The sequence below is a fragment of the Gracilinanus agilis genome, chromosome 5 (genome assembly GCF_016433145.1).
Source record: "Gracilinanus agilis isolate LMUSP501 chromosome 5, AgileGrace, whole genome shotgun sequence".
NCBI classification, from domain to species: Eukaryota; Metazoa; Chordata; class Mammalia; order Didelphimorphia; family Didelphidae; genus Gracilinanus; species Gracilinanus agilis.
This window is the reverse complement of record NC_058134.1, coordinates 172114053-172125795: the sequence shown is the minus strand read 5'-3', so window position 1 is coordinate 172125795 and position 11743 is coordinate 172114053. Positions and strand designations below refer to the sequence as shown.

Genomic DNA, 11743 nt, shown 5'->3' with positions numbered 1-11743 from the left:
TGTGACATATTCAAACAGGTGATGGAGAGAATTGTAATATGGAAGAGATACCTGTAATTGCTTTCATTCTGAAGTTCAGAAGGTCTATTTTCATGTGAAAATTTCCCCCCAGGCTCTGTATTCCCACCATAAATTTTTTCTCCCATAAAGTGTTTTTACAACTATAAGCATAAATGGAATTAGACATGACAATGGAGAAGTTTTATTCAAAACTAGTTGACTATAAGTGACTTTTAGATTATCTATATCTGTGTGCCTATTATTGGAAAATTCAGTCGCCTACTATAGAGCTTACTATAGAGTTTAAGTTATACTTCACTGATAATACAATTCCATCAACACCGTATGCATTCTATATTTCCTTTATTTTATGAAAAAGCTAATTCAAAATCTACATTAGCTAAGTGAATACAAAGTCCAAACTGTGAAAGATTGGCCTCATTTACAAAAACAGAGGTGAGTCTTGGTCAGTTTCAGAATTTCAGGAATGGCACTTCAAAGGGTTTTGCATTGGCATGTTTCAATGCCAAAGCATAAGAATAGACTCTGGCATCCACCTTGAGATGTTCATCAGCTACCAGGTCTATGGGAGGCAAAAAACACCAGTGAGAATATAGACAATTGACTCACCCCTTCAGTTTTCTTATCTGTAAAATGAGAAGAAATAACCTCTGAGGGCCCTCCCAGGTCCAAAGTTATGATTTAATTGAATAGCATCATATCTAGATGAATGCTTTTCCTTTCTAAAGATTTTTAAAGTAAAGCCTTTTAAATAACTAAAGCCCTTTAAAATAAAATGCCATTTTTTAGACAATGACAACCTATGTCTTAAAGTGCTCTTATACCTTTAAACTTGTTTTCTTTTTTTAAAATTTTATGTTGGGGGCAGCTGGGTAGCTCAGTGGTTTGAGAGCCAGGCCTAGAGAGAGGAGGTCCTAGGTCCAAATCTGGCCTCAGACACTTCCCAGCTGTGTGACCCTGGGCAAGTCACTTTGACCCCCATTGCCCAGCCCTTACCACTCTTCTGCCTTGGAGCCAATACACAGTATTGACTCCAAGATGGAAGGTAAGGGTTTTAAATTTTTTGAAAAAAAATTGTGTTACCTAATTTTCAAAAGAAAAGTAAGAAAATTTAAGAAACTAAAAAATAAATAATAAATTAAGAAAAATCCCAGAGGGCCTAAATAATTTGCCTATGATCACATGGATTGAATGGTTGAGGTGTAATTTGAATCTGACTGTAACTAAAAATTCCATTGCCCCCGACACTGCATTGTGCTACCTCTCCTGGATGAGAAAGAGCAAGTTCTCTGATTTGATGAACAAAGAATCAAGACTGAATATCCATTCACCTGGGAATGGATGTGGCAATATAGACCCTGCCAATATGGTTTACAAGAAAAATCCATATATGGACAATGTGGAATGTCTTTGTCAATGGGAATTCAGACTAAAGTATTTACTTTTTAAGGAAAAGAATATATAATTAATTATAGCACCATATGCAAAGATTTCCAAACACATGTAAAGGAAAATTAAAAAAAATGTTGGCTAAGTATAATTATCAGATTTCTAGATATTTGAAATGAAGGAAGATGTGCAAAGGAGTTCTGAGAATTATATGTTCAGTAGATTCATGTGTGAGAGAGTAGCTGGTTGGAAGGAAGACTTTCTTACCATCAATTCTCTTCAGTAGATCATTCTTTGGTAAAGAAACTACTTCCACAAATTCTTAAAGAACAAAAACAAAAACATACACATACATAAAAAAGTAAGGTCAAAAGCTAAAGGCAACAATTATGCCTGTTAGCCAAGTAGAATATCTTTAATAAAATGACTGTACTTAGCCACAGAGCAGGTACTGGGAAATAACATACCTCCATCTCCTGAAAACAAACAGAAGATTAAAAAAAATTCAGTAAAGCCTAGAGAGCTGACACACTGCAAGATGACTTGGCAGAAGAACATGCAAAAAAAAAAATTTAACAAGAGCCTCTGAATATCTAAGCTAGAATCTTATAACATATGTTCCTAAATCATCTATAAAGTGTTTTCTGCAATATGCCTTTACAAAAACAGTTAAACGACCATTAGTAACATTTTAGCCCAAATGGTCCTCCCTGAAATGCTGTTCCTATGACTGATTTAACTAGAGAGGCTAAAAAATCAAATTCTCAATGTCCTGTGAGTAAATTATTCTATGTAGAAATTTCATTTCATAACATATTGTGAAACTCAATATGTATGTGTTAAGTTGGTCAGATAACCATTAACCATAAAAAATAAATGAACAATTATAAACAATGAAACGACCATAAACAATCATCAAACAATTAAACATTTCATAAATAAATATACTGAGTTAGGAGTTGTCACCAGTATTTGTGTAAGATTTTATTCTTTAAATGGTGTGACATAGCTGGCATATTTAAGAGTTTAGTACTGTTCCAAACACCTTTTTAAAGAAGAGTGAATATAAGCTTACCAAGCTTTGGTTTAGGTCTCACATTTTCGGCATCATCTCCATTAATCATCACAGTCACTATATGTGTGGTACAATTTGACAAACCTGGGTCCATGCATACAGCTAAGGAAGAGGATGCAATGAGTTACATAATAATAACAGAGCATAAAAGGCAAATGTCTGACTACTTAAAAAATCTAGAGTTAGAGCAGAATCCTTGAAACAATTTTCCACCAGTGTTATAAGCAACTCTGACAACAGTCACTTACTTGAAAGGAAAGAAATTTTCCTCTGATGGATTTTAGTGAACAGGGTGAGCTGGTAAAACATTTGTTATGGTATTTCCATGCAAGAATTACAGTGTTCAGTTGCACTACATACTTATATGATTATGGAGGGCCTACAGAAACTTGCATTAAATTATCTTTCGGGTATAAAACTGACTCCAGTAGAGTTGGGGTTGGTGATTTTAAATGATGAGGGAAAGATTGGTTTAAACTATGAGGTAACAATATCCTCAGTTTTATCTGACTCAGTCCTATCCTACCCTAAGGAGGAGATACAAACAATAATGGTGTACAAAAGTCCCACTCTTGAAAGTTGAATATGCTGGCAGGCCTCAGTGAAGAGCCACTGAGAAGCTTAAAAAAAAAAAAAATTTAAAATGCACAGATAGTCAGAATGATGAAAAGAAATGGAAAAGTCTCCAACCAATTTTCAAGACTGGTTTACTTAGTATCAAAGCTCTTCCCCAACTCCCATGGTTGAATACTTGTTTGGATATACTTATGTATCCTTTGAGTTAAATGTTTATTTAGACAAAGCACAACCAGTCTATCCTGGAAGTACTCTAAAAATAAGCTTTTTCTACTTGAAATGTTTTGAATTCTTATTTTAAAAAACAGCAACAGAATTTACAAGTTAGATATTGACTAGGTTTAATGCCTCCCACTCCCAAATCTGTCCCCAAATATTTCAGATATAATAATACAAACCTGGAGAACATTCAGCAACATCACCTTTGTAACCAGTTTCTTCCTCAAGCTCTCGAAGAGCGGCTGTTTCTGGGCTTTCATTGTCATCTATGAGTCCTGTCAATCAAATGTTCGTTTATTTAAAATTTCAGCTTCCAGGAAAAATGTCAATCCTTCCCAATGTAGCCTTTGGTATTGGGATTTTGGGGGAAAGAGTTTCTAAACAAGATTCATTTGGGTCTAGTCCTCTGATAGAATGGGAAAGAAAAAAAGTATAGTTTAATAAGTACCTACAGATGTCATCTGTTCCTTTGAGTTTACTATTTCTTGTGAATGGTAATATATCACATGGAGCTCATGAAAGCCTGCTGGCAAGGTCAGTGAGCTGTTGGTTAAGAGATGTGGGCTCCACTCTTGGTTCTGCTACTAGCTATCTTACCTTCAGCACAGATAGGTTGCGAACTGTCTGTTTCCTCATCTGGAAAACAGAGACTGCACTACCTGTCCTGCCTTTCTCCCTCACAGGGATAAGGTGAAGGATCCTAGGAAAGAGCTAATAAGGCTGCCACCTGTGAGGGACAAGAGAAGAGTTGGTGGGCATAAGAGTATTACTGTATAACTGTGGAATTTGAGTTTAGAACAAAAACACCAGGAGACATCTGGGACTGAGAGGGAATTGGAAGGGGAAGAGAACTTGAATTAATATTCTCCTAACCCATACTATCTTGGGAATTGAAAAAATCTGCATGAAGAAGAAAATGGGGACTGGAAAAAGGAAAAATGTATGAGGAATCATGTTCAGCTGATCTTTGATATCCCCAATTTCTGAAGCATGATTCAGTACAGTTCAGAAGACACTGATCAAGGTAAGGGGAAAACAAAGACAAAAAGGAAAAAAAAAACAATCTTTAGCCTCAAAGAGCTCAGTTAGAGTCTCTTGGGAGAGGATGTGATTGAGACAGCTAGCCATCAAAGAAATTTGCAAGTGTTAGGTATATTCCTCCTATGAATAAATGATCAAAAGCTAGAGGCAGTTTTCAAAGGAAGAAACCTAAGTTGCCAACATTCTAAAGAAATATTCAAATGCAAATTAAAAGTTTAGGGGCCACTAGGTGGTTCCAGTGTTTAGAGAGCCAGGCCTGGAGACATGAGGTCCTTGGGTTTAGATCTGGTCTTAAATAAGTCTTGGTTGTGTGACCTTGGGCAAGTTACTTAACCCTGAATGCCTAGCCCATACCACTTTTCTGCCTTAGAACCAATGAGGGAAGGTAAAGGTTTAAAAAAGTTTAAGGTAATCATCCACCATCAGATTAGTAAAAATAATAAATTATACAATTAAGAGCCTGAGGAGAAACAGACACAATAACACACTGCTGTGTTATTGAGTGAGAAACTATGAATTGACCTCCTGGAATACGATTTGATAACAAATAAAAGTAAAAAAACTTATAATTTTGGACCCAGAATTCTCACTGTTACAACTATAGTTGATGAATGTTATCAAATGGGGGGGGTGGGGCCAAACTAAATAATACAGGCACCCAAATATTTGTAGCTGCTTCACATATAATAGCAAAAATCTGTCCAACAATTAGAAGTAGTTATATTAAAATGTCAAATGTTAAAATAATAGTTGTATTAAAATGTCAAAAGAAATGACAGCTTTGGATGCAAAGGAATATGGAAAATCAGTCTTACATGGAGTGATACAGTGGCAGAAGAGAGATTTTAGACTACATACCATTATAGGCAAAGAAAATAGGAACAAAATCTGATAAGAAACAACAGAATAAAAAGATCAGAAGGGGACAAAGAAACAAATAACAAATGATTTTGTTAAATACTCCTTCTCAATTGATGTGAGAAAAGACATTAAAGCTTTTATGAGAGAATAAAGTACTTTAAAAAATCTATTAAACAAGCCAAAATGGAAAAGCTTTAATTCAAGCCAACAATGCCACTTTTCTACATTGATTTGATAGAGCTAAGTATCTTTTTTTCTCCCTGATTTTCTAGAACTGAGAATGAGTCTATATGCTAGGCTGGGGGAGAAGCCAAGACATAAAATAGGTTTCCAGGAAGGAAAAAGAAAAATATAGCAAAGGAAAATAGTAATAGGCCAGAGAGATGTATTAAGTGGGGTGGCTGTGAGGAAGGCAGGCAGAAATCAAACACCTTAGTGTGATGGTGGGCTGGAGGCACTCAAATACCTTCTTGCAGGTGACAGTATGATTCTGCTTCCTACTTGCCGGGGCACAAAAATATTCTGCTTATGCCACACTGAGGCCAAACAAGAGGTTTTTCTTATAATTAGCTAATTAGTTCCAGCGAAACAATAAAATCCTTTTCTCCTATTACTCACCTGCAGGAAACTCTAAGCAATAGCCTCCCATTGGGGGTCTAAACTGCTTCACCAGGACAATGCATTCATAATGAAGAGTTCTTTGTAATACTGGAATAATCGCCACACCTACCACCAGGAAACAAAAAGGACAAGAACCTATGAAATATGTTATATATCATTTTTGCATCACATTAATTTGCAAAACTGGTTAAATAGGCACCCTTGCTTTATTTAGGCAATAGGCTTATCTCTGTCTCAAATGAAGTTTAGTAGAGTGGCTTTTAATGAAAGAACGGTTTGTTTTTCCTCCTTTCCTTCTGAGTCTTTTGACTGCTTTGAATCTTCCTGCCAATAAATATTTTCACTTTGTTCATCCTTTGGCTCTCACACATCGTGCTAATTTATTTTAAGGAATATTTGATTATATAGTTTCCTTTTGTTTTTCTTAATCTAGGTATAGTCCTAACATCATTTTGATTTAATTTATGAATAGTTTTCTTCTGGTTTACTGTAATATTTGGTTTTTTAGTTTGTCCCGCAATTTTGCATGTTTCTTGTTAAATTAAGCTCTGAATTAAATTAAGCACTATTCCTTCTAGGCTGTTTCTCTGAAAGAACTATAAGTCCCATAAAACCTGTCTTTTTTTTTACTCAGCTGTCACCTTCAGAGAATCCACTTTTCCCATTATATTTTCTAAATTCTCTTGTTTAAGATTTAAATTAGTTTTAATTTTTGCTTTTATTTCTTTTAATTCTTTTATTGTTCTTTTGAGGCCTTCTTGTGACATTTCCTTTATATTTCAGGGGAACTCAGGATAACATATATGATATGACTTTTCCTTTCATTGGGATTTTGAAAACAAATTTATTTCCTTCCTTGATATTTGCTCAAAGTATTGGATTAGAGATGTTTACTCATTTTTACTCAGTTATCAATGGTTCTGCTGACTTTTCTATGAGGTTTTTATTTTAATTAAAATTAAATCAAGGACACTGAGAAAAAGTTACCATCTCCAGAAATAGTGAACTTAAAGGAGGGGCAAATTTTGGAGGGAAGATCACGTGGGTTTTGGATACGTAGAGTTTGAGCCATTGATAGGACATGCAGTTGGATACATAGGAATAGAATGGAGTGACATATGTAGATTTAAGAACCGTAGGAATTGAAGTGAAGATTGCAGTCAGGGAAATAGTTAAGACTGGTAAAAGATAGGATACAGGTAGGAAAAAAAAGAAAGCCAAAGGATAGCCAAGGAGGTATCCATAATGTGGGTAGGGGGAAGAGGAGCACTAGGAGAGACTGAGGAGTAATCAGACAGAGATTTGTACTCATACCATCAGCAGAAAGTCCTTCTTTTCTAGTAGTACGTTTCACAGTTTCCCAAGTTCTTTTAAAGGCAAGGAGAGGAAGGGGGAAGAAAGACAAATGAAACATTAGAGCCGAAAGCAATAGATTACTTTTATATTATTCAGAGTTTTGCAATTGCAAAACATGCATTTTTATCCAGAATGGGGTCTAGAAAACCAGAAAGATGCTTAGTTTTTCAGCGAGATACCTTGCAATTGTAAAGCTGCCTTTACTAAGGTCATTCCTACCAAGTTTAGTGAAAAAGCCAGTGTTTCACATGATCCTTGAGATCAAGGGTTCTTAACCTGGAGACTGTGAACTTTTTCCCTCAATATTTTGATAATTATATTAATATAATTGATTTCCTTTGTAAATCTCTATTTTTCATACATTTAAAAAGATCATAGTGAAAGGAGGTCGAAAGATTTCACCAGACTGCCAAGGGGGAACTTGACACAATAAAGGTTAAGAACCCCTGCTTTAGCTGCTAATCTAAATAGCAAGCCTGCTGGTTACCACAGCCAGAAAGTGTCAAATCATTCACAGCCCAAAGGACATTTAACTAGAGTTATAAGTTTATCAGTGAATCATGCTTCTCAGTGGTGCATGTGGTGCATGGTGACAAGTGAGGATTTTGGCTTTGGGGGAAGTGACATGTAAATATTAAAATCTCCTTGAAAGTTCCTTCTCTGTCCATTTCTAGGAAAAAACCCCGAGTAATGCTTGAAGGACAGACTTGAGACTATCTAATTCTGTTTAAAAAAAAAAAAAGATGCCCGAACCTACCAGTTTGGTACTCACACTTAAAACAAAGATAGATTTTCTCCACTTTGCAACATACAAACTCTGCATAAATAAGCAGGTCTCTAATTTGATAAAGTGAAGAGACCTGCAACTGATTTATTTCTGACTAATACTGATGCACAATTTGTTGGGCATGCTACTTGCCTTAGGTTCTGTGTAACATTTTAATTGTTTTATTTTATTTTTCCTGCTAGTAAGAACAGGAATTATCATACTGAAAATTCAGGTACTATAAGAGTCATTCAGACTGCCTACACAAAGAAAAAAAAATTATCCCTTTCCCATCCCAAGTTTTATCCTTTGGTGGTTTTTTTTAAATGAAGATAAGTCTAGGAAAGACAATGCAGGAGATTAATATGAAAGGCCAGATGGCTCAGGGAACAGGGCAGAAACTGGCCTCCTGGAATTTAGGATGTTATAAATAGGGACAGGATCCTTTATTTTAATTTGAGAGGAGAGACAAGACATAAAAATTCCATAGGGGCAGTCTCTCCATTAAAAAAAACAACACGAAAAACTTCTGCACCAATATGCTGTTGTCCTGTGCCTAATAGCACAAGACAAATCACTTAAAGAGCTATAAAGGGTCTACAAAATTATAGCACTCTTCCACAAAATCCTGAAGTGAAAACCATGCATGATATTTTAAAAATAGGCTGCTCCCAACATTTCTATATTCCTGTTAGTAGGAAAAGGAAAGCCAATCACACAAAAATCTTTGGTAAAAGGAAATAGCAAGGGTTGCATCAGAAAGAAAAACCTTTGATACAGCTCTCACTGCTGCCTCCTAAGGTCAGTCTTAAATAGACTGAAGGAGAAGGTGCTAGGAGAAGCACTGAGGACTCCATCCTAAATGTGCTAGGAATAAGGGGAAAAAAGAGGGATAGTTTCATTTCATTTCAGCAATAACAATAAACAATCAGTTATGAATGTACCTATGTCTGACAAACCAGTCTCTTGGTTGTTAAAAAAAAAAGACAAGAGACTGGAGTAGGAAGGCCCGACTGAATAAGACATTTGTACCCAGAAAAATCTTGGAAACCTGGAATATCTTATCTTGGATCTTCAAGAGGCTTTAGTGGCAGAAAATCCAAGCTAACACTTAGTTGCCCCAAATTAGGGGAACCCAAGGTAAGGTTATTGACCTTCAATCTCAGTTCCTTCATTTATAAGATGAGGTATTTAGATTTGGTGATAAGGTATTTTTCAGCTAAAAAGACAAAAAAATTTTTATGATGCTGAGAGTCCTGCCATGTAGTGTCCTTTGCCATAGTAAAGCATTATTTAGTCTGTTTTCCCTCTCTGCAACCATCATGAGATGTAGAGAAGGGCAACTTTGTAAGTTATAAATGGTCCCAGACGGAGAAACAAAAAAGTTTTTGCCAACATTTACTGTCTCTAAAATAATAATTCGTCCCCTTCTTTCGAAAGACAGCAAAATGAGAGATTTCTCTGTCTTCATCTCAATTTCCCTTGATGTGACTATATATGTGTATTGCTTAAATTTCTTTGAAAAAACAAAATGAAACAAAACAACCCACAACTATTAAAAAAAAACCTCAACAAACCCCAACCTGTCCTAGTATCAATTCCAAGGCAAAAGAGTGGCAAGGGCTAGGCAACAGGGGTTAAGTGACTTGCAGGGTCATAGAGCTAGAAAGTATCTCAGGTCAGTTTTGAACCCAGGTCTTTGCAACTCCAGGCCTGACCCTCTATTCACTGAGCCTCCTAGTCCCAACCATTCTTTAAACCTCTAGAATAATTTAAAAGTATTACACAATAAGTGTTGAGAACAATTTTAACAAACATTAAGGTAAATAAATGCTTGTTGATCCCAAATCTGTTACAAGCACACGTGTTAGGTACCAAGCAAGGTTCTAGGCTCTGAAGATACAAATAAAGAATGGAACAGTTCAGGTAGTTTAATGAGATAGTTTAAAGGTAGGCCTTTTGCAGAACTTTCACTATTTGTTAGAAAGGAGCCATAATTTTTAATGCAAGGAGCTACATTATAAACATTTTATTAAATTTTCAAAAATTTTAATTCAGAGCTGTTTTAACCCAATCTGAGATGATAGAATATTAGTTTAGACAGCCAAAAACTTGAGTAATCTTAAAATTTTACTTCTTATATGGCATGTTATGCCATAATCATTGAGAATAAATTTAAATTTGAACTCTAATTATTATAGAAAGAATACCGTCTAACTCCAGTTAGGACTTTTATAGGCTAAAAATACTACTAAAAATGAAGTGATTGACCAGATTGCCTCTTATTTCTAATATAAAAATCCAGTAACAATGAGAACTATTTACAGGTTTTTTATGAAAGGAGATTTTCAGAACACATGGTCTTGAATAGAAAAACTTTTTTTACCTTGTTTTACCAGTGGGATCCACATAAGTTGTTTGTTCAAGCTTGACCCATTTCCCTTCTGAAATCAACTAAAAGGAGGTAAGAACAACAAATTGGAAAACTTTCAAACCAAAGGAAATTTTTATTGGACAGAAAATTTTTTCTAGTCTGAGTAGAAAGACATCATGACCCTAATTATATACATCTCTTCAACAACTTTATACTTAAAGATTTAAAGGCTGTTTATAAGCTCAGATTTTAAGCTTGCTTACCTTGAGAAATGGCTTTTTTTTTTGAAGACCACTGAGATATTGGAGAAAAAGTTTAAGAATCTATTAGACTTGGGAATTAATTAGTATTTTTGTTCAGTTTTTAAAAAACCCTTACCATCTGATGTCTTAGAGTCAATACCAAGTATTGGATCTAAGGTGAGGAGTAGTAAAGGCTAGCCAACTGGGTTTAAGTGACTTGCCCAGGCTACACAATTGGGAAAGTTCTGAGGTCAAACTTGAATCCAGGACCTCCACTCTTAAGGCCTGGTTTTCTATCCACTGAGCCACCTTGCTGCCCCATTCGATTAGTTCTTAAGAAACAATGCCCTGAGAAAGAATGATAGTGGGAGATATGCCATATTTGATGGTTAAACTTGTATGATCCATACTATTCCCACTCCACTTGTAATGTAGGATTTTTATAACCTACTTACTTCACTGTGGAATTAAGATTATAAAATCTAATTTACCTTTGACATACTTTGAACTGAGAAGGAAATCATCTAAAGGTTTTTTAAATTTCCCTCCTGCCTTTTGTTATTGAGAACCTATTTATGATTAGTAGATTAGTTGGAAATATGATAAAGATATTTTTAAAGCAAAAAAGGCATTCTAGAAGGGTGTGAGGATCAGTTTTCAGAATTCTCAGAATGGCTTAAAATTTATCCTTATCAAAAGGAAAAGACTAATTTGAACAAACACCAAAATGCACACACAGACACAATGATGAACAATAACACCAACCACACATTATTGCTGGAACTTAGTGTTACATCTGACAATTACTTTAGGTTTTAGTCTTCTAAAAAAACATCAGGGTGACATGGATCACCATCTTGACTTGCCAGCTACCCCATAAATTGCTACTTGACTCATTCTCAATTTAATCTCATCATTCAGAGCTAGAGAAATTCAATGATATGTTTATAAATTTCCTCAATAAAATTTGAATATATCTTTAAGCTAAGTTTTCAAGCCCCACTCAGTTTATCAAATACTTCCTTTCCAAAAATTAGTGATATTTTTATATTAAAATCTCAAATGTTATGAAATAAATAATTTTAAACAATGAAATCAATAATAAAATGCTTCTTTACAATATTTTAGCTGTGAGAAAGATCCCAGCCAGAGAACTATCTCTAAACACATTCTTAGTTCAGATGACTTCTCTTTACTTCTGG

The 11743-nt window shown here is 35.1% G+C and overlaps 1 protein-coding gene across 2 annotated transcripts in view; it reads right to left on the bottom strand.

The window, feature by feature from the left end:
• Positions 1-346: 346 nt before the first annotated feature.
• Positions 347-11743, bottom strand: part of NUDT5 (nudix hydrolase 5) — a 30845-nt gene continuing 19448 nt past the window's right edge. Inside the window, exons 3-10 of one of the 2 annotated variants that reach the window (XM_044678092.1) lie at positions 10312-10379; positions 7118-7170; positions 5801-5908; positions 3460-3555; positions 2486-2587; positions 1878-1886; positions 1678-1731; positions 347-583 (exon numbers count right to left, since the gene is read on the bottom strand). In XM_044678092.1, the coding sequence (XP_044534027.1) occupies positions 474-583; positions 1678-1731; positions 1878-1886; positions 2486-2587; positions 3460-3555; positions 5801-5908; positions 7118-7170; positions 10312-10379 (600 nt within the window). In that variant the 3' untranslated portion in view covers positions 347-473. The remainder of the gene's footprint in view (positions 584-1677; positions 1732-1877; positions 1887-2485; positions 2588-3459; positions 3556-5800; positions 5909-7117; positions 7171-10311; positions 10380-11743) is intronic. The other variant, XM_044678093.1, reaches the window with a different exon arrangement.